The sequence below is a fragment of the Aedes aegypti genome, chromosome 2, assembly GCF_002204515.2.
Source record: "Aedes aegypti strain LVP_AGWG chromosome 2, AaegL5.0 Primary Assembly, whole genome shotgun sequence".
NCBI lineage: Eukaryota > Metazoa > Arthropoda > Insecta > Diptera > Culicidae > Aedes > Aedes aegypti.
Window position 1 is genome coordinate 218601905 of NC_035108.1, and position 23570 is coordinate 218625474.

General features: G+C 36.2%; 1 protein-coding gene and 1 long non-coding RNA gene across 2 annotated transcripts in view; both read left to right on the forward strand.

The window, feature by feature from the left end:
- The first annotated feature begins 4768 nt into the window (after positions 1–4768).
- Positions 4769–5363, forward strand: LOC110675540. The gene is made up of 2 exons (XR_002499580.1): positions 4769–4912; positions 5009–5363. It is a non-coding gene; the product is annotated as an uncharacterized LOC110675540 (long non-coding RNA).
- A 2409-nt stretch (positions 5364–7772) lies between these two features.
- Positions 7773–23570, forward strand: part of LOC5576379 (RILP-like protein homolog) — a 50130-nt gene continuing 34332 nt past the window's right edge. The window contains exon 1 of the mRNA XM_021844023.1: positions 7773–8213. Within this exon, the coding sequence (XP_021699715.1) occupies positions 7947–8213 (267 nt within the window). The 5' untranslated portion in view covers positions 7773–7946. The remainder of the gene's footprint in view (positions 8214–23570) is intronic.

A 23570-nucleotide genomic window follows, 5' to 3' on the forward strand; every position in this document is an offset into this window, starting at 1 on the left:
TATCATATGGGCATGTTTTCCGCCAGCAGCTTTGAGCAAGTGTTCGTGACGCAGCTTGGCGAGAGCTTCAAGAGCGATGAGCGCGGAATCGATTTTTTTATTTTGATTTCGTGCTGCAACGTTGCCACTCCTGAAAATAGCTGGACATCACGCTTGATATAAAGATTTTTGGCATAATTTTTTGTTTGAAATTGGGTCTTAAAATGTTTGATAAAATCTTGTTTTTATTCAACAACACGAAAGAGCATGTTACTTCAACTACTTTAGCAATTTTTCCCGCTCGAATAACGGCTATATCATGTTTAAACATTGATTTTAAAATTGGGTCCATTAATGAACCTTGACACTTGAGATCATGTTTGACGTTCGCTTAGTCGACAAAAACACCACAGGGGTTTTAGTTTTAACACTGGGGTTGTTCCTATCTGACATTTCGGAAGGGACACGGAAAACAAAATTCACCCAAAATTTGAGTTTAAGCCAAGGGGTGTGACAAAATCTAAAATAACTTAAAAAATGTTTTTCGGACTTAAACCAACGGAAAACATTGGAAAATTGAGTAAACATGTGTTTTTGGCCTAAACTTAAGCGTTTGGCACTGAAATCGGGACAGAGCTTCAAGGTTCATTTATGGATTCAATTTTTAAATTGAAGTTTTAATATGATATATCCGTTATTTGAGCGGGAAAAATTGCTATAGTAGTTGCAGTAACATGCTCTTTCGTGTTATCAAATGAAAACAAGATTTCATTAAACATTTTAGGACCCTATTGTCATAATTACAACCTTCCTTTAGTTATAATATAGAATGTAATGGTTTGTGCATTTAAAAGCAGTGAGGAGCTCTCCGTTCGGAGAAGTGGCTCCGTCATCGATATCGTCATCGCTACCGTAAATTTCAATTTTACATATTGTCAACTATTCATGAAAAGGGTAGATTTAAATGTTAGATTCGAGCAACACCCAATTTTCTAAAGTTTATCGTCAAAAATCGATAGTTTTCTCCATTTGAGTAAAATGTATGAATTTCCGACTGATTGGTGAGAAAATATCGAAAATCTATCGATAAATGGATTATTAACGTTGTAAATCAAATAATTACGTAATATTTGAATCATTCCTTAACAATAGAAATTGCATTCCGGCAGCACTGCAGCTGCGTCCTCGGAAACATTCTCAAATTGTCGTATTGACAATATCATAACTAATCAGATATTGTATGATGCTACGAGATGAATTAAGAGATTATAGCAAGTATGTGGTAAACAAATTATAGGAAATATTACACAAATAACTCTTTAGCATACATTTGTTGGCTTTTGATTGATGAATTCGAGTAAATAGGGTCCTGAAGCCCTGTCCCAATTTTGGTGCCAAACGCTTAAGTTTAGGTCAAAAACATATGTTTACTCAATTTTCTAATGTTTTCCGATGGTTTAAGTCCGAAAAACATTTTTTAAGTTTTTTTTTAATTTTGTCACACGCCTTGGTTTAAACTCAAATTTTGGGTGTATTTTGTTTTCCGTGTCCCTTCCGAAATGTCAGAAAGGAACAACCCCGGTTTTAAAAAGTTGAACCCCTGTGGCATTTTTGTCGACTAAGCGAACGTCAAACATGATCTCAAATGTCAAGGTTCATTTATGGATCCAATTTTTGAATTAAAGTTTTAATATGATATATCCGTTATTTGAGCGGGAAAAAATGCTAAAGTAGTTGCAGTAACATGCTCTTTCGTGATATTAAATGAAAACAAGATTTCATTAAATATTTTAGGATCCTATTGCATGGGCGGCGGTGTTCGAAAAAGGGCAGCGAAATCGAAGGCGAAATCTGAAAAAGACGAAATTCAGATCACTTAAGTCTAAGTGGTAATAAAAATAGCAATATTTTTTAAATATATTTTTTCACATACATAGGAGAAGGTATCGACCGTGATTGTTTTTATTTTTAATTGTTTTATGGCTTTAGCGGTCATGTGACTCAAAGCTAAAGGGAGTCAATAGAAGCAAATGATGGAAATGAATAGGTGCATAGACGTCGCAAGGGAGCGACAAGATTGAAATTTAATTAGGTGGTGAAAGTTGAGCAAAGCCATTTTAAAGTCAGTAAGCATCGAAGCGTCCTGTATTTTGCCTAGCTTCTCTACTGGAAAAGGGTTGGCTCAAAGCTTTGAGCTTTGCTACCAACAATTTTTTCTCAATCTCCAAACCTCGCGACTAATATTTGAATAGTGCGCTGTGTTCGTAAACAAGTATAGCAAGTATGTGGTAAACACATTAGGGAATATTACACAAAATAACTCTTTAAAACACATGTGTTGGCTCTGAAAAGGGCCGATTGAATTGGGTCCTAAAATGTTTAATGAATTCTCGTTTTTATTCAATAATATTACGGTTCTTTTGAAAATTTTCCGTTCTGCGGTAGCCGCCAAGTTCTACCGCAGCTGTAAAAGTTCTACCGCAGCCTTGAGATTCATTGTATCATTGAACGAAACCAACTAATCAAAGTGTGCTAGTAGAGTCCAAAGCTTTGAAAAACAGTCGAAAACAACAATCATCAGTCTGGTTTCCAAGGTATCATCGCAACCGATCGATGATGCTTTGTGAAAATCAGTAATGTGACAGCTGCGGTAGCTTTCTGTTCAACCGTAGAACGGAAAGTTATCTCTAGAACTGCAATACAAAAGAGCATGTTCTTGCAACTACTTTAGCAAGTTTTCCCGCTCAAATAACGGCTAAATCATTTTTAACTTCAATTTCAAAAATGGTTCCAAATATCAACCTTGACACTTGTGATCTTGTTTGACATTCACTTTTTCGATAAAAATGCCACAGGGCATATAGTTTTAACACTGGGGTTGTTTCTATCTGACATTTTGGAAGGGACACGGAAAACAAAATATACCCAAAATTCGAGTTTAAACCAAGGGGTGTGACAAAATCTTAAAAATCATAAAAAAAATGTTTTTTGTACTTAAACCAATGAAAATCATTTAAAAATTGAGTAAACATGTGTTTCTGCCCTAAACTTAAGCGTTTGGTAATAAAATTGAGACAGGGCTTTAGGACCCTATTGTTGAATTTGCGTAACACGGACACATTTTGACGCCCGATGAGGTTTGCGGAGGCGATGACGAAGGGTGCTTCAACAAGCGGCTTTAGTCGCGGCGGGTTCGATATGCGATATGCGCCGACCATGTTCACAGTCTGACGGTAAAAAGCAGAATGAGCGGAGAAGCAGGAATCGGTCTACTTTTATAGTGCGAAGCGAAACGCAAAAGAAGCATGGAAAACTGCTTGAACGTGATTGGTTGCGTAAGAAGGGGGTCGACATTTTACCAATTTTCAATGGTTTTCTCCATTCGAGAAAATTGTTGTATACATTTCCGACCGATTGGTGGGAAAATATTGAAAATCTATTGATAAATGACTGAGTTATAATAGCGTTTAAAATCTTACATAATTTCGTGACGGTCGCAAAATTTTAGGATTGACACCCAGTATATTGCCGTAAGACGTAGTTAACGTCAAAAAACAAAACCTGTCAGACAGAGTGTCGTGTTTCTCATGTATACCTAAATGAGCTAGTGTGTCATGCGATAGTTCATATCTCAGCTCGCAGATTATGTGAGACACGAGATGCGGATACGTACAAAATATATCTTAGTGAGCGAGTCTCATGAGACATCTCGTGAGGCTCGTCACATGCGCTTACTAGGAGTACTTTTACGCAGTTATGTTTGCCTAGTACAATAACCCCACGGAAGCATTCGACTTCGGTCTATGCCTATGCTTCTTCGGTGGCCAGCCCAAGTTTTGAGCTAGTACATTGCGACATGAGATCTAAAAATATGTGTCTCACCATAGCACGTGCTCAAGCGCGCGATTATTTTTGTGCGCTCATGGCAAGCTGATCTAAAGCTCTTGATATAAAGCGCGTATACATGTTGTCTGCTGTCAGAATGGTCCAAGAAATTTTCTACGGAGATCTCTATGGTACGATTCAAATATGACGTCCATTGTTTTTCGGGATTTATATATCACCCCCCCCCCCTCTCTGTGACGCTTTTTCCAATGCCTAATACATGCACTGTCATACTTCCATAGACCCCTCGCCCAATGAGAATATATACTAAGGTGTGGAAGAAGAAACAAAGGCTATGTATTAGTACAGAGAAAAAACGTAAACAAAAATAACTACGTCACTAATTTACATGGCTTCTTATGGGAGCTCGCTCGCTTGTAGTAGTGAAACATTTTGCACCGTACACGGATGTCACGCACACTAAATGTCTTCTTCCTCACCTCGGTATATATTCTCATTGCCCCTCGCCCCCTTCAGTGACTCCCGTTTAAATTGACCTTTTTTTTTGAACTTCGTACTTCGATCAGAAAAAAACGGTTTCTTGGACGATTCCTTGCCGGAATTTTCCATACGCATCAGGGTTCATTCAAATATTTCATAACGCTGAAAATGGCATTGATTTGACAAGTAGAGTGTAGCTCAAGATGAGCTTGCCGTTTTGCCGTTGTACCGCGCTGCCGCTCACATTGTGCTTGAGGCTTAACGAGTTTCTACATATAAAATCACGATGGAAATGGTTTGGATGTTCAGAATGATGAATTGGGACCAACAAAAATATGGAATGAAAAAGGGGACTCTGCCAAGGGGTGGATCACTCCTGATGCATCGAGAAAATTTAAATGCATTTCAATGCAATCGTTCTCTTTGAAATTTTTTTAACTCATGGTATGCTGTGATTTTTTACTCTGGGTTTGATTGTTGTTGAGTAAGTGTCAATTTCGTCCATACTTAATTTACTATCGTGGCAGCTACCTTCTATATGAATCATCGAAAGCATTGGCCATCCAGAGTTCTCAATCTAAATTTATCTTTTCAGGATCTATATGTGGTTATAACTATATAGTACTATATAGTAAGACTGAAGGCATATCAGAAAAAAAATATTGCGTGTTGATTTGAGTATTTATTGATTTATTTGTTACAGGATGTTCCATCGACCAAAACTGCCTTGTCTCGGAATGGCTAAATTGTTCTCTTTTGAAATGCAGAGATGTTAAATCTGTTTCACTTAACCAAAGCTGGAAATAGAGGATATGATTGGCGGACTCAGTAAGGAAGATGTTCAAAGTTATGAGGATATGACAAGATTGCAAATTGTGAACCAGAACGAGTTCATCGGCATCATCATTGGCGAAGCTGTTATAGATGAAAATTGTTATGAAAAATGCTTTAGGAGACTGTTGGGGAATTCTTTCCGTGGATAAGGAAAAAACTTAATTTATAATCTTTATTTTGATTGCCAATCTTGTATTTATGAAGTAAAGCTTATTGGAGAGGGAGGAGGTTGATTTATTTCCAGCTTTTCTAGACGATTTATACTTTATTAAACAATCGATTTATATATTACAAATGAAGTCTTAAAATAAATTTGGTCCGCATTGGAGCAGTGGAGAATCTCTCCGCGGAAGGTTTCATACAAGCTTGAACGTAATATCACAAACAAACAGACGTAACACTTAGAACAAATCTCGATCAAAATCATAGTCACGAGGACATGAACGCCCAATGCTAAAATCGGTTTGTTTGGCCGACAGGCCAACAGATGGCGGTAGTGTGTAAACGTCAAACGCGAACAAAACCGGTGCGAGCGCTGCAGGTGGCGGATTGGCCACCTACCATATTTTTGAATCGACCGTTGAAAAGGTGGTCGATGCACAATGATGTGAGTGTGACGTCTGTTTGTCTGTGGTAATATGCCCTCCATATACCGTTGAAGCACAGACAAACAGACGTCACACTCTCATCAATGTCCATCGACCACCTTTTTAACGGTCGATTTGAGTTAATGGTAGGTGGCCAACTCACCACCCGCAGCGCTCGCGTCGTTTTTGTTCGTGTTTGACGTTTACACACTACCGCCACCTGTTGGCCGATAGGCCAAACACACCGATTCTAGCATTGGGCGTATATGTTCTCGCGACTATGATTTTCATCGAAATTTGTTCTAAGTGTTACGTCTGTTTGTCTGTGGTTGAAGTGTACATTCATCGCCATGTTGTAGTTTCACAATCTTCTTCACATAATATATAAGTCATCCCAGACTGCAAATATAATTTGTCTACACTTATTCTGAAATTGAACCGTAAAACTCAGATCAATTTGAAAGGCAAAGATCTATCAACTCAATCTATCAACTTGTCAGCGGAACGACGCTGCCCCAGTCAACTACCAGCGAGTCACTTGACAGCTTAGATGCTTTCAGGGAAGGAAATACCGATTTTCCCGTTCCTAACTGCTTTGCAGATCACCAAGAACATCTTTTTTGCCAGGCTGCCAGCTTTTCGTACTGATATACTTTCATAACAAACAACGACGCGTTACTATGGACCAATGCACGAGTTCACTAATTTGACGTTTGAGCGGTGCCGAATTCACTCGTTGCCATGGTCACGTAAATAACACGGCACCGCTAAGTATGAACTCGTGCATCGGTCCATAACTGAGAGAGAGGAGACAGCTGGCTTAGATTGCGAGCTCCCAAAAGTCAAGGGAACCTGTCATCAACTGTCACTGGAAAACCGCACATTCGAAGGGCAGAGCGTGAAAAACCGTCAAAATTTGGCCAAACTAAAGCTGGATGAGATTGAAAATTCAGATTGTTTCCCAGTGCTCTCGCATACAAAATCGATGATTACAGTGGGGATTCGCTCGTTGGGGGTCCGCTACATGGAATGACTCGATGGTTGGATGTTCGCTGGTTGGAAAATATTCCAACTAAAAAGCACTCGAATGTCAAGATAATATGTCAAACTGACTTTGACGTCTGAGTACCGTCGCATTGAAGTCTCCATATATAGAACAAATGTGTATGTATATGTTCGTTTCGTGACGTTTCGCTCTCTAGATGCGTTAGTCTGGAGCATTTTCACCAGCCGTCAGTCGTTCCAACTAACGGGTCGGATTCGCTAGATGGAAGGCAGTCGTGTTCCAACCAGCGAATTCCCGCTGTATTTAATTATTGTCAATTGGACTCAAATTGCTATTAATATTTATGAATTTTGTGATCTTTTTGATAACAAATGGGATGTGCAAATAGTTTTGACCTAGCTTGTGCTCTCTGAACCATTGTGCACAACCCAAACAAGAGAAGAAGAAATCAAAGAAGCCAAGAAAACAAGCCAGTTGTCAGTGAGCTGTCTCCTCTCTCTCAGGTCCATAATAACAAAATGAAGTTTTCAACCTCAGGGCTAAGTTGATGTGAATCACGAAAAAATGCATTTAATGCTATTCAATGCACATTTGATGTGCATCAAACAAGTGATCCACCCCTAATGGACTCTGCTCAAAAGCTGAAAAAATCAGCAAATTATGGTAAACAAATAAATTTTATTTACCGAAAAATCCAGTACATGGCTGCAGAAAGATTTACTGACTAAACCAGCATTTTTAATGACAGCTCGAGAATCTTGTCGATTTACGGAGTTTTCAATTCTTATGGAAATTACCGAGAAAACTCTGCAGTTCAAAAACCCAGTAAAATTTTACCGACTTCGGTAATAAAATCTTAGTGTGTGGATTCGAAATCGTGGGATGAATCAGCAACAATCATCAACGACGCGTACAAATTTCAATGACGGCCTTAAGTTGCCAGTGCCTCTTGGAACTTTCCGTGCAAAGACTGATCGGAATTGACAAGTTTTACTGTATCGCACTGTCAGAATCTTGTCACGCAAAAATCGAACTCTTTTTGACGTTTCGCAAACACAATAATTTTTCATTATTTTGCTCACTTGCAGAAGCTTCGTTGCGTTGTCTCGTTAAATTGTGCGATAAATATTGATTAATTTGACCAGGAAAATCTTTTTTTATTAAGAATACAACGAGTTCATTAAATGTGTAATAAGTGAACGGTGTCCAGAACCATGAATACCGCCGAGGAGATCTCCGTAGTGGATGTGTACGATTTGGCTTCCGACGTCGGGAAGGAGTTTGAGAAAATCATCGACAAAAATGGGCCTAATGCCGTGACGGATCTTATTCCTAAAGTTATCAACATTTTGGAGCTACTGGAAACCCTCGCGGTTCGCAGAGAGGGGGAGTGTGCGTTGGTGCAAGAATTAAATGATAAAATATCGCAGCTGGAAAATGATAAACAGGAAAAGGCCGAGTTCAAGAAAAAAATCGATAAGGTGAGTTATACCTACGCACTCCATAATATGAATCAGATAATTTTTTATCGCAGCTTCGGTTGTACGAGTACTAGAGATTGGCATAAGGTATTATCGGTTCGGACGAAACTGCCCCAATCATTTATAATTTATTACATACATGTTATAACTTCTGCAAAAAAAAAAAAAGAATTTCACGGTTTCTCAAGGGTAAAGTGTTACAAGGATTTTACTTTTGAACACCTAAAAGATTATCTTTAACGGGGGCGACTAGGGAGTCGATGCCGGTTATGAAACAATCGCATATTATAGACCCCTAGACTAGCCCAAATACAAAAAAGTTGGAAATTTTTATGGGGCAACCCGCAGGTTTATGCTTTGGGGAAGAACATCTGAAAGTTTTTTTTATGTACCCCACGCAGTTGAATCACCCACAATTTATGAATCAGCTGATTTAAGAAGACAAAATTATTATCAAACTTATCACAAAACATCACATAATCATTTTTACTGACTAGCAACACATAGTATTCAGCCATTTCAAGGCTTTTTATCTCAGTAAAAAAGCTCTTGATCACGGTATGAACCAACAATATTACTAAATTATTTTTGTAGTCATTTGGGCTGTATTTTTGGCCAACTTTGTAAGCCGTGTGACTATTGACGCTTAGCTAGAAACGACGTTTTAAAGTTTGTTTCAAAGATTTTTTGTGAGCGATTAAGCCCCAGACAACTTTTACAGATTCAATGAACATAGTTATGAGAGATAAATGCATATTTATACGGATTTGGCTGAGATTTTTGAGTAAAATACTTGATCAATAAATTGTGGGAAATATACACACCAGTCACAGTTTATGAATCAGCGTTCAAACTATTAGTGCTTAGTATTTAAAAAAAATCTTAGTTTCAAGAAATTTCCAATGTGAAATTTTGTTACGGGAGAGCAAAAATGGTTTGGGACCGTTCATAAACTACGGATTTTTTTTTATTTTGTGGAAAAGGAAATTCCCATGATTTTGGAAAAAAAATCTTATGAAAAAAGTTATTTGGGGGGTTTACAGTCTTATATGATTATAATAATTGAGGACGTTTTTTATGTAAGGCCTCAAAGATTATTATGTTGAATATTTTTTGGATAAATAAAAAATCTTAAATATGTGAGAAACAAAAAGAAACAGAATATGTGTAAAAATGTAAACAATTTATTTAGTTTCACCTGATAGGTGCTATAAAAACGGGGTATCGCTTCTGCAGAAGGACCAAAAGGAACGAGTGGAAAAGGAAAGAACTGGTTTGCATCCTCTCTGATTGATATCAATACCAATTGTTTGTCATTTTTATGATTACTTTTGTTGCACGTAAGTTTTTTTTTAGATTAACTCCAAGGCTAAACTGTTGGCTCTATTATCAGACACATGGAGAAGTAAAAGATATTCACACTTTTAAAAAATAAAAACATCGGACAACTTTACTAATACAAGAAAATCGGATTCACAAATTTTCATATAACACATTCAGCTTCAAAATTTGCTTCTTCTTTTTGGAAGAATGATGATGACTGTTGTTCGACACGAGGTCCAACCGCAGTTTAGTTCGCTATGGGTTGATCACAAACAATTTAGATGTTTTGAGCATGGAAATCGATAGCAAAGCTCATCGATTTCAACATAACAAACTCATTACGCAAATCGATTAATTGATCAACTTGAACATAATGATCATGACACAAGCTAACCATAAGCAAAACACACTGAATCCGTGTTGGGTGATGTTCTATGCGTCCATAGGTTGACGCATTCAAATCTGAAGGGAAAGCTTCGGGAACTTATGTGGAAAAAATTTTGAATCCCTGTAATCGGTTGATGAATCAATCCATAAAGCAAAACAAAGGAATTTAATGTGTAACACACAAGAAGTTTGCAAGAAAATCACAGCAATTCTATAAGGACGTTAGAATCGTTCGATAATTTTAAACACACAAATCGAACGTGTGAATTTTCATCACTGCAGTAAAGGCAGTCGAAAGGTCAAGCATTTACGAGTTCTGCAATCTAGATATAATGATTGTCTAATTACACTACCTGCCATCGTCCTCCAAATAAACATGCTCCAGAAGCATATAAATCCACAAATTCAATGATCACTAGTTCAGCCCGCTCAGTAGCAACATCAAAAAGCATGTAATGTAACGCAGATTCTTGAAATACTTGGTGCCGGTTCACCTCCGGATATAATTAACGTTGTCCGAGGCGGTGTTCTAATAAACATATGAACTATATAGCATTAAATTGTAAAATAATTGAAAGTAAATAACTGATTCATAAATCGTGTTCACATTGATTCATATTTGTGGACAACTTTTTTGCCGATTCATAAATTGTGGTTTAAGACAATGTTCAAATAAGTGAAAGTTTTAAATGTTTTCACCAAATTTAATTATAACATTGTCCATGAACTGCAGGTATACACCCCACTTTACCATTTGGCATTGATATCATCAAAAACTATTGTTTATTTTGCTCTCTATATTTTTTCAAATTTAAGCTGAGCCTTAAATGATTCATAACTGTGGGACCAGTATTAACCCGTATAGGCCTGAGTGAAACAAAAAATACTGAAACCGTAACCGCTCAGAGAGATCTTAACGTATTCAAATGATTTTTTGTCAGTTCACTGGCCCACATATCTAGTTTCTAGAAGTGGCCAGAGGAACTCGGAAATATTCCTGTGGCCGGAGTTATTCCGGTGGGTCACTGGGTCAAGTCGGGTAAAAAAGGGCTGTTTTTTGGGACATGCCAAGTTACCATTATTTATTTGCGATGGCAATCATTTTAATTTGCATAAATCATTAAGATCTGACATTAAACATTATAAATGAAGAGTTTTGCACCGTTTAAAATATACCGGATGTGGCCATTCGGACGTAACGCCCGGAAGAACCGGCTATAGATTTGTTTGATACTAATAGGTTTCAATTCTCTAAAAGTAGAAATCAAACATAATTGTGCACTAAAATGCGTTCTCATAAGCTTGGCACAGATGTTCAGATACAAATTGGTCACTTTATCGTAAGTTTGAGCCGTCCCGGGACCCAAAATGGTCATATGTAGGAATAATCAAATGCAATACTCATAGTTATCCAATTCAATCGTTTCTCAAAAGGTTTACACTGATGCAATTCTCTCAAAATTCCGTCACGTAGTGGCCACATTATAACCGATTCCTGAAATTATCTGTGACTTGTAATTTGGCTACCTCCAGGGGCACAAACGCACAGTACCCTTCTCACCCTACCTGACCCAGTGATCCACCGGAATAACTCCGACCACAGCAATATTTGCGCATTCCTCTGTCCACTTGTAAAAACTAGATATGTGTGCCAGTATACTGACAAAAATTCATTTGAATCCATTAAGAATTCTCTGAGCTATGAGCGTTTTAGAATTTTTGCTTTCACTCAGGCCTATACGGGTTAAGAACGTTTCCAAGGAATAAGTATGACCGATAAGAAAGCGAGGTAGAAAGTCAAATTAGAATCGTAATTATATGGATGGTTGAGATAGGATAAAGGCTGAACTGATACGTTTAGATGTTCTGAGTAGACTGATGTCTTTTTATTTATCATTCGCTTTAGAGCACATCGTCTCTATCGATCGTTGTGTGAACTGAAGTATTCAAATGATCTAGGGGTGTGCAAGCCAGCTACAACAAGTTTGAGCCTTGACTTTGCTGCTTGCTATTTCAATGTGATAAAACTCAGTATCGATACTTGCAAAAGTATCACTGGACGCGCTAATATGCATTAAGTATGCTGATACTTTTTCAGCTGTGTCAGTGCAAAACCAACTGATTTTCTGAAAAAAAAATGAAATTCGAAATTGGGAGATGAATTAGCAACAATCATCAACGATGCGTACAAATTTCAATGACGGCCTACTTTGCCTTAAAGTCAATATATGTTTTGTATATATTCCAGTCGGCTCGAAAATAATTGAAATTGGAGCTGATAGGATTGAGAATCGCTCTATGGAATATTTGAAATGTAACAGGGATATGATCAGAATCAAAATCAGCATGAGTAATGTAGTGTGTGTGTGTAGTGTGCTATTTCCATACCTAATAAATAATGCGCTCTCGGACTAGGCATTGGATATATGGATATATATATATATATATATATATATATATATATATATATATATATATATATATATATATATATATATATATATATATATAATAAAAATATATATATTTTTTTTTATTTTATTTATTTCCCTCCCCTTGGTTATGCGACCTTGCCGCGATGGGAGGGCATAATCCATTAGCCCATATGATGGAAACCAAAGGCGTAACCTGTAGTGGTGGTATCACATTTTGGCATTTTTTGTTTATAGCCGCGTCATAATTCATATGGCATAGACGCAATAATATCTCGGATGTGATCCAACGGACATTCTGCGTCATTGATAGAATTGATGCCCATTTCAAATAATTAATCTATTCGAAGTGGACATTAATACTATTGGTAACGTTCAGTTTGCCTTTTGCTAACCAGAATGATCCGTAGCCACTCTTACTCTTACTATTAGCTAGCTAGATACATCGTTATCATATACGACGTAGGGAATACTTAGGAACTCTTAGGAAAATGACTAGTAGATTCACTGAGTAGAAATAAGTGGCGACAGTCTTATTTTAATATGGTCTTTACATTGCCATAATAAGAAATACCTCTTTTGTAACAGCGGTATAAATAATCTAATTCCAGCTTCATTTTCGCAAAATTTACAAGTAGAAAGTAGGCGTTGTGAAGCATTGCATTTGCCACCGAAAAGTGAATCTTGTAGGAGACTGTAATAGAAGCCTAAGGTAACTTTACTCTTCAATATTCACTATAAAAATGACTATGGAAAGTAAGACGCTGAGATCGATCATTAGGGTACACTTGCTAGTTTCGAAAATTTTTTGAACAGACAAGGAAAGCGACTTTTTTCTTTAAGGCCGCACGGGACGTCATTATAATCATCCTATCCATTTGAAGAAGCAGATCTCAAGTACCACTCCATATATGGATGTGAAAAATTTATCACTATATTCTATATATGTGGTGCACAATCGATTAAATTTTCAGCTTCATCGGTTCACTAAAACTCGAGATTTGCTTCGGCAAAGTTTTGATGATAATTGTTAGAGTGAGACAAAAGATAGGGAAAATAACACGGTCTCCCGTGTCCCCTTAAGGATATATGAATGTAATGACCAATAAATACTTTTGACAACAACAAATGAAATTAATTAGAACTACTACTAAACAGCCTAATTTTGTTAAGACTTGACGACAATTGACATTTAGTAGAGTAATCAGAATAGCACTTGAATGACAAATTATTCAAAACCATTTCGACTAGACAGTATTAGTAATGACACTACTACACTACTATTTCAAACAAATTCTGATGGAGCTGCTGATTTTCACAATGCTTCCTTTTCTCAGAAGCAAGGGAATATGGGTACTATTCAAAAACTACCACGTCACAATACTAATAAAAAAACAGTGTTCATGTGGGCGCCATTGCCTAGTCCGTCTGAGTATTGGTCCTGGTAGAGGGGAAACTTGGCAAAAGCCAGACCGAGGGTTCAGCCTTGACAAGTTAAGCTGTCAGGCAGCTCCAACTGAATACCATACAAAAAAAAAAAAAAAATATATATTTTTTTTTATTTTATTTATTTATTTATTTTTAACTTTTAATTTAGAAAGAGGGAAAAAACCCCTTTGAGTGATTTTATTTCAAAATCTTTCTCAAAAGGGCGCAAAACCTCTTTATCTTTTCAAATACGTTATAAAAAGAAAAATAACTTAATATTAAAGGCCCATCCGGAAAGGATTGGATATATATATATATATATATATATATATATATATATATATATATATATATATATATATATATATATATATATATATATATATATATATATATATATATATATATATATATATATATATATATATATATATATATATATATATATATATATATATATATATATATATATATATATATATATATATATATATATATATATATATATATATATATATATTACGGTTTCAGCTAAATAAATTGTTAACATTTTTACACCTATTCTGTTTCTTTTTGTTTCTCACATATTTAGGATTTTTTATTTATCCAAAATTCCAAGTTTTTTTCCCTCTTTCTAAATTAAAAGTTAAAAATAAATAAATAAATAAAATAAAAAAAAATATATATATTTTATTATATATATATATATATATATATATATATATATATATATATATATATATATATATATATATATATATATATATATATATATATATATATATATATATATATATATATATATATATATACATATATATATATATATATATATATATATATATATATATATATATATATATATATATATATATATATATATATATATATATATATATATATATATATATATATATATATATATATATCCAATGCCTAGTCCGAGAGCGCATTATTTATTAGGTATGGAAATAGCACACTACACACACACACTACATTACTCATGCTGATTTTGATTCTGATCATATCCCTGTTACATTTCAAATATTCCATAGAGCGATTCTCAATCCTATCAGCTCCAATTTCAATTATTTTCGAGCCGACTGGAATATATACAAAACATATATTGACTTTAAGGCAAAGTAGGCCGTCATTGAAATTTGTACGCATCGTTGATGATTGTTGCTAATTCATCTCCCAATTTCGAATTTCATTTTTTTGAAATTGTTTAAACGACAAGCCAAGACAATTTTTAAATTTCAAAATACAGCAAGTATTTAAAAAATGAAAACTACTTTTATTTTAAGCGATTTCATCTTTTTAGCGGTTCTTTGAATTTTTTTAGACTTTGTGATTATAAAAATGAGCATATTTGTAGTTCTCTTTCAAAATTCCATGTCAATCGCTCATAGAGAAACAAAATTACTATGGTTACTAAACATAGAGGAATAAATAAATAAAACAAAGTTGAGCATTTTGTATGAAAATCGGCCTTTATTATTATAATTCTTAACATAACTGTAAGTGCCTTAAATATCACTAGTTAGTTTATCGAATTACAGGTAACACTTTTCTACTTTTTATAGTTAATATGAATATGTTTAATAGTCGAAATATTTCAAACTATTCGTACAAAACCATAAGGTATCTGAGAAAATTTATAACTGAAGAGAGGATACCTAGAGGATGGCTATAAAGAGTATAACTCTTCGAACTTCAAAGTTTTCAATCAGAAGACGTAGATTTACTATCAAAATATAAATTTCCTAATGATGAACTGCACAATTCTAGGTATCTAACTAATTTGGTTTTTGTATGATTTGGTAAATCCGCGATTTTCGCGACAGTATTTTATGCACCCGCGATTTTCGCGCCTGCCACACCAAATCCGCGAAATCCGCGAGAATCGCGCCTGTTGTAACAGCCCTGCAATTGAATCTAATGATTGAGGCAATGTTCAAAGCCACCACTACACTGAAAAAAATCTACACGTCAAGGTCAAGGGTAAATATATATAGATATATTTATATATATATATATATATATATATATATATATATATATATATATATATATATATATATATATATATATATATATATATATATATAGAAAGCGTTGTGTTTGGATGGGCATCTATTACTTTCGAAAGAGGTGCACTTTGCGAAAAAGGACCACGTGATTATTGAGCTGAAATTGAATTCAGGTTAACTTCTGCGTTCATGAGTCCTCTCATGGCGTAGGGGTAACGCGCCCTAACTAGAGATCAGGGAGTCGTGAATTCTCATTGAGTAGACGTGTAACTTTTTCGCAAATCTTCACATCAATTTGTCCATCTAAATCCAATTGCAAATTATATGTAATGTTTAGCTTTTCGGTAGTTGTTAAACTTCCACTCGGCTGGTCAGCCGTAAACCACGATTCAAAACTAACAGTTATATTCACGATTTCTATTACTTTTAACATTTGTTGAGGCGTCGCAATGAACAATAATATAAGTAACATGTAAATAAAGAAAATTTTATTCCTTTTACTTGAATTTTCTTCTGTTCAGTTATGTTTGTTCAAATGATTCGACAAAATTATAACTGGAACATTTCCAATGTTATTTCTTACATCATGGGACAGCAATTGCATTTCTGCTCTGTAGAATTTACACCGCTTGTTATTTGTCAAGAAAATCGGATATGATGTCGGATAACTCTTCGGTAGAAATCAAACGGAATCCTTCAATAATGTATTTAGAAACTTTGTTATGTGGATACACATACATGTGGATACCTATATCCAATTTTTTATATTTGGAACTAGCTTTACATATGCATTCCACGAGATTTACGTGCGTTGTCTTATATTGGAACTTTTTAATCAACGTCTTTTATTTAATCGGCTGTCCACAGTAAATATATTATTATCGTAATATTTGGCAACCTTTTTTTTTAGAGAAGTTCCATGATTTGGCCATGATAATAGCTTTTAACACTTTGAGTATAGTGTTTCTTGAATTATCAGCACGTTCTGTTGTTCTATGATAATTGTGAACCTTGTTTCAATTTAGTTATTTTTAGTTCTACGTCGAATCAATTCTGAAACTTTTTTATTGCAGTTTAAAACTGTCAGAGAGGACAACTTAGAAGTGGTACAAAAAATATTCTCGGCAACTTTTTTCCACTGAAAATATTAAAATAAGATTGCACGCCGGCAATTTGTTACAGGTTAACAATCATTCGCAATATTATGCAATAATCTCAGAATTCTCTTACCTATCGTAATGTTCTCAATGGCCTCAACGGTTTACACATGAGTTTAAAATGTTGATTCACATATTCAGTTAAATATACCGATTATTTTCACTACCCCATTTACCCACTTGCCCCGCGGTACCTTATGAGTAATTAGTTGGCTACAAAGATGACTAGAGTCGGTTAAGACCAAATCAATCGTAGATCGTACCCAATGAAAAAAAAAATTGACTTATTGCGAGTAAATTTTTGCAAGTTAGTTTGGAGCAAATTAACTTGCTGTCCAGAGTATTCAAAGGCAAATAGGCAGCTTTGAGAGTATATTTACTAAGCTGTGTTTCAACTGAAACACCTAAAGTTTCAAAAACATTAGTTTCAAATGACGAAAACAGTTGACGTTTTATACGCCTATGAATGATGATTGCAACTCCCCCACATGCCCCATCAAGTCGAGCATTACGATAAACAAAAAAGTTAGGATTGTTTTTTAGTTCGGATCCAGGTTTTAACAGTTCAGTAGTCGCGCTGTTGTATTTTGTACAACACACGTGAAAAGAAAACTCGCTTTTCGTACACAGCATCAGCGTAGTGCTTCTAGCGGTGGTCAACCACGCAACGACTGGAAGGTTAAATATGTTCCAGTAATAACTGCTATATGCACGTTATTACGTTTACCAATCAAGGAACGAGCATTCCAATTTTAAATATTCAAATTTTTATTTATTGGATCCATTAGAAAAACGTAATCCAATAACAATTTGATTAGTAAATTTTACACTGACTTGGACTGCTTCAGTCATACACTGATAAAAATCCACACGCTCGATCTGTGTGTTTAAAATTATGGATCGATTCATGAATGTCCATATCGATTTGCTATGATTTTCTTGCAAACTTCGTGTGTGTTACACATTAAATTCCTTTGTTTTGCTTCATGGATTGATTCATCAACCGACAACAGGGATTCCATATTTTTTCCACATAAGTTCCCGAAGCTTTCTCTTCAGATTCGTATGTGTCAACCTATGGACGCATAAATCATCACTCAAACACGGATTCAGTGTGTTTTGCTTTATGGCTATCTTGTGTCATAATCATCATGTTCAAGTTGGTCGATTTATTGATATGCGTAATGAGATTGTTATGATGAAATCGATGAGCTATGCTATCGATTTCCATGTTCAAAGCTTCTAAATTGTCTGTGATCAACCCATGGGATGCATAGTGAACTGAATTACGGTTGGACCTCGTGTCGAACGACAGTCATCATCATGCTTCCAAAAAGCAAATTTTGAAGCTGAAAGTGTTAGATGAAAATTTGTGAATTCGATTTTTCTTTTATTAGTGAAGTTGACCGATATACGAGAATTCTACCTTGCTACAAGAAAACATTGATTATAATGTATAGTTTAGTATAAAAATCGGATTCCACTAACAGATTTTCCTGGCTTTCAGTTTCGAAAAAAAATGGAATATGCTTATCCCTGGCTTCCCAAATTATGGATTTGCGGCGCCTCACTTGTTGCTGGCTCACTGGTTTAAAAAAAAATCAAGAGAGCTTGCAACAAGCAGAGGAGCCTCGGATCCATATTTTGGCTTAGCTTAGCTTAGCTTAGACTGACTACACATATCAATGGTTGCTATTCCGTGATTGACCGAAGTCAGTGAAAATGCACAAAGAATCAACTAGAAGTTCAGCTGGGATTGGCCATAATCTTCTTCAGTGTGCATAATTCAGTGCCTCTATTTATACAAGGTCAATAACGGCGCCGGCCACGTCCTTGCAGTCAGGTGGGATTGAGGGAAGGAATGTTAGTGTGTAACCTTTGCTATTTGGAGACCGTGTTTGCCTCTGCATCTCCACTGGGAGGGATGTTTGTTAATGGGGAGGATCGTTGGGTCAAAGGATTCACTTTGATAAGCGATTAGACCATGATAAACAATGATTTGTGAGATATATACATGCTTATACGTAAATATAATTGTTCATATAATTTCTATGTAGAGGAAAATTATGCCGACACTTGAGGTGACGAACCATTCAAAGTTTGTTGAACAAATACCTAAATGTAACATTCCTACAGCTGTCAGTACGAAAGCATGTGTTATTATATTTTACTCATTTGAAAAGAAACAAAAGACTCAATTGGTTGGGACATCATAGAACACTCTTATTCTTATGCCGACACTTACAGTGGCGAACCATCCAAAGTTTGTTGAATAAAGTGAACCTTTCGCAAGTCTACACTTGTAGTGTCGAACCATTCAAAGTTTTTTTTTAATTACAAAAATAAAGGTATATAAGGGGTGTTCTGAAAAAAAAAATGTTAAACATAAATAAATCATGAATCAGAGTTTGTGTCGACACTCACAGTGACGAACTATCCATAGTTTGTTGAAACATCATATTTACATCCCACCATTGTAACGATTAAATGTGCAGTCATACATATTTTATAGATTAGAAATAGTAGCATGAAACGAGCTCACCAATTGATCCGTTATCCTTGACTGAGCAGCGCGCGACCCGAAAAAAAAACACGGACGACAGCTCGGGCTTTCTTGACGCACTGCCCAGGAGCAAGCGTCAAGGTCGTCGAAAGATCAAAAAGAACGAACCGATCGCGGCACTTTTTAACTTACTCCAACCGAACTCCCCGATCACGCCACTTTTTCACTTACTCCAGAGGAGCCTCGGATCCATATTTTGGGGAGAAAAAGTTCTTCTACCAAATTTCTTCTTTCAGTCCCATGACTATCACACATGACTATCTAAAGCTACTACATTTCGAATTCAATAAGCAAATCAGTTGGTTTTCATGATTTAATATTTAGAAATTCATGTTTGCTTCACATGACAACCTAATGTTGATACACATGTTATTATACCGTGAAATCAATGATGAAATCCATATGGCTACCACACTCAAATCATGTGGTTTTCCTCATTGCGCAAATCTATAAGTAAAACACACGACCTTGACGTGTAGATTTTTTTCAGTGTAGTGGTAGCTTTGAACATTGCCTCAATCATTAGATTCAATTGCAGGGCTGTTACAACAGGCGCGATTCTCGCGGATTTCGCGGATTTGGTGTGGCAGGCGCGAAAATCGCGGGTGCATAAAATACTGTCGCGAAAATCGCGGATTTACCAAATCATACAAAAACCAAATTAGTTAGATACCTAGAATTGTGCAGTTCATCATTAGGAAATTTATATTTTGATAGTAAATCTACGTCTTCTGATTGAAAACTTTGAAGTTCGAAGAGTTATACTCTTTATAGCCATCCTCTAGGTATCCTCTCTTCAGTTATAAATTTTCTCAGATACCTTATGGTTTTGTACGAATAGTTTGAAATATTTCGACTATTAAACATATTCATATTAACTATAAAAAGTAGAAAAGTGCTACCTGTAATTCGATAAACTAACTAGTGATATTTAAGGCACTTACAGTTATGTTAAGAATAATAATAATAAAGGCCGATTTTCATACAAAATGCTCAACTTTGTTTTATTTATTTATTCCTCTATGTTTAGTAACCATAGTAATTTTGTTTCTCTATGAGCGATTGACATGGAATTTTGAAAGAGAACTACAAATATGCTCATTTTTATAATCACAAAGTCTAAAAAAATTCAAAGAACCGCTAAAAAGATGAAATCGCTTAAAATAAAAGTAGTTTTCATTTTTTAAATACTTGCTGTATTTTGAAATTTAAAAATTGTCTTGGCTTGTCGTTTAAACAATTTCCACCCATGCACACAAAAGCCATTTTTTACAAATTTTTTTGCTGAACAAAAATTTACAAAACAAAAACTACTATTTTAAGCAAATTCATGCAATTTTGTTATAAATGAAATTTAGCATATTTGGAGCTCTCTTTCGAAATTTCATGCCGATTAGTCATAAGGAAACAAAGTTATAGCATGTCAAAATGGATCATTTTGTATGAAAAACGGCTTTTACTACTATTTTTCTGAACACAGCTGTAGATCTGAAACTATTTATTAAATATGACTTGGCATTGTGTATCTAATACTCACGAACACTAAGACCCACTGTTCACTAGACTGGCCCAGCTCAGTATGGAAGAAAATTAAAATTGTATGATTCCACGGGGCACCCCCACGATTATTTCTTGGGGTTAGAGGAAGCCTTTCTGAAAAATTCAGCTCATTTGGTCGTTCCATGAGCTGGCGCATTTGAATTGAAGTTAATATGGGATTTTCAGCTCAAACATATGAGCAACAGCACATCATCTACTGTTTAGTTCAGGAAAATTGATGATCGCGTTCAATTGGACCCAGAATGTCAAAAACACTACTTGATGTAATGGCGAAGAATATTGTAGAAGATTGTACCATGATCAAAATTAATATAGTTGGTGTTTTAACCATCTGAAGTATATCATGCAGTACTGCTTGTATTTCTTCAACATAGCTTGGAGGTAGCCACTAAGCGCATCATAGCCACCTATGACCAGTGCTGGAAAAGTTCGCATCACGAAGCAGCTCACGAGTGTATACCAACGCATAACAAACATCACAGACTCGGGATCTGGCTAGGTGTGAGTAAGCCCGCAGCCGTCTGCTCGGGAGAACATGTCAAAAGAAGTAGCAACAAGCTCGCGAGCGTTTACTCGCGAGTAACCGAGCAAGGAGTGATTTATTATGGTTTTGACAGACAAATTAATTGTATAACCATCATATCAATAGTAAACTACTAGTTTGCAGTCAAAAGCCCTTGAAAACCATAAATCTCGGAGGGTAAGCAGCTTTTTTCCCAAAAGCACAATATGACTCTGAGCAGCTCCGAACACGTTCGCGAATCACTTTTAGCTTCAGTTACTCGGGAGTCGACAGATGCGAGTAAGCCAGCGCTCTGACGCTCGGGAGCGTTTGGTTTTGTTTTTGTTCCAGTTCAGATGAAGCGTTCGCCACTTTCCATCACTGCCTATGACGCTGGGCGAGCTTAGGCACATGTCGCATGCATATAAGTGACTGTACGAGAGTGCTGACCAGAGCCTAACTTAAAGAGTAATGAAAATGAGATTAAATCCAGATAAAACCTTCTGCAATTATGTTCATTAGGGTATCAACTAGTGTATTAGTCATTCTGGGCTTATTTGAACGCGAACAATTAGTATACGGAACGAAACAGTGACATAGGATCAATTTTCAATACATTTGAGACGAATATCCCATACAAACTTCAAATCGAATGCGCCAGCTGGTGGAGCAACCAATTGAGTTGAAATTTTGAGAGAGCGTTTTTCTTACCCTAAGGCTCATATCTAGGGGGTGCCCCGTTGAGTCCCACGTACGACAGAAGACAGACGAAATAGGTTGACTGCAGCGAGGGGAACCGACCAAGCGAAAAAACAAGCTTTAGAAATCCGGCAGAAATAAAGACCAACCGTCAATCGGAAAACCCAACCCAAGGATCAGCTCTAAGTTCGCATGCAAAGGACAACAGGCCAAAATGGATTCCTTCTTACCATCTAATCTTTATTTATCTCACCCATCTATTCACAGATCAGTGACCCTCATGCTTGGCGTTACTACAGACCACATGCACACATGCCACCCTACTTCCCTTTAGTCTGGTCCTTGGGAGCCAGTTTCGTCTCGATCCTACACGTTCCTGCTGCTTGGCTGCTCTACTGGTAATCCACAATCAGCTATTCCCTGTCACGGAGCGATCAATCTGCTTGCCCCTGGACGCCATCGATTTTTCTTTGTTCGATGCACTTCTTGGCGCGAATCTACAATGCTCGCGCACACAATATGCACTGACCGCAATGGCGGTAACGATTGTTCGAAACTACTGTGCGCACTATTGTCCGCAGTTTCTCGCACTGAACTTTGGCCACCGGTCGACGGATCCGGCTCGAAGGACCAAATTTAATGTTCACTATCCGGACCGTCACGCGGAGAACAATTCGGACACGTAATGCACTTTCGTTCTTCGTATTAAAACGCGTAGAACTATTAAAACAATCGACCGTTTATTCTGTTCGCAACTTCGAATAACGACACTTTATTGCTCGATAGACTTTCGGAAACGCAAAGTTTATTTGAAGCACTCTCGCGCACTGCTCAATTATTACTAACTACTGCCTCGATATCGACAGTGATACCGAGGGTGAGTGGTGAATTTCACCATAATACGATCGGAATGATCGCTTCTATCGCTCTATCGGTTAGCAGTGATAAGAAAGGGAATCTAATTGGCGGGTGATAAAGCGAGACCACAACAGTTAACAATTTGTGGAACTTTGCTTAAAAGCGTGCTGCCAGAAGGGCCGAAAATATTGCGCGCGAACATGCCGGCCGCCTTGAAATCTCCTAATTTCAATTCAAGAAAGGTTGTAATAATTTTGGCCTACACTGTATCTACCTAGCTTACATCATACTACTACGGTAATTCTCCTATATTGATTTCAGTTTGCTTTTAGATCTATTGCTAATTCTCCTGCTTCGCATTTTTCGATGTTGGTTAATAAACACTGCGATGACCTTGGCCCACATCTGACCAATG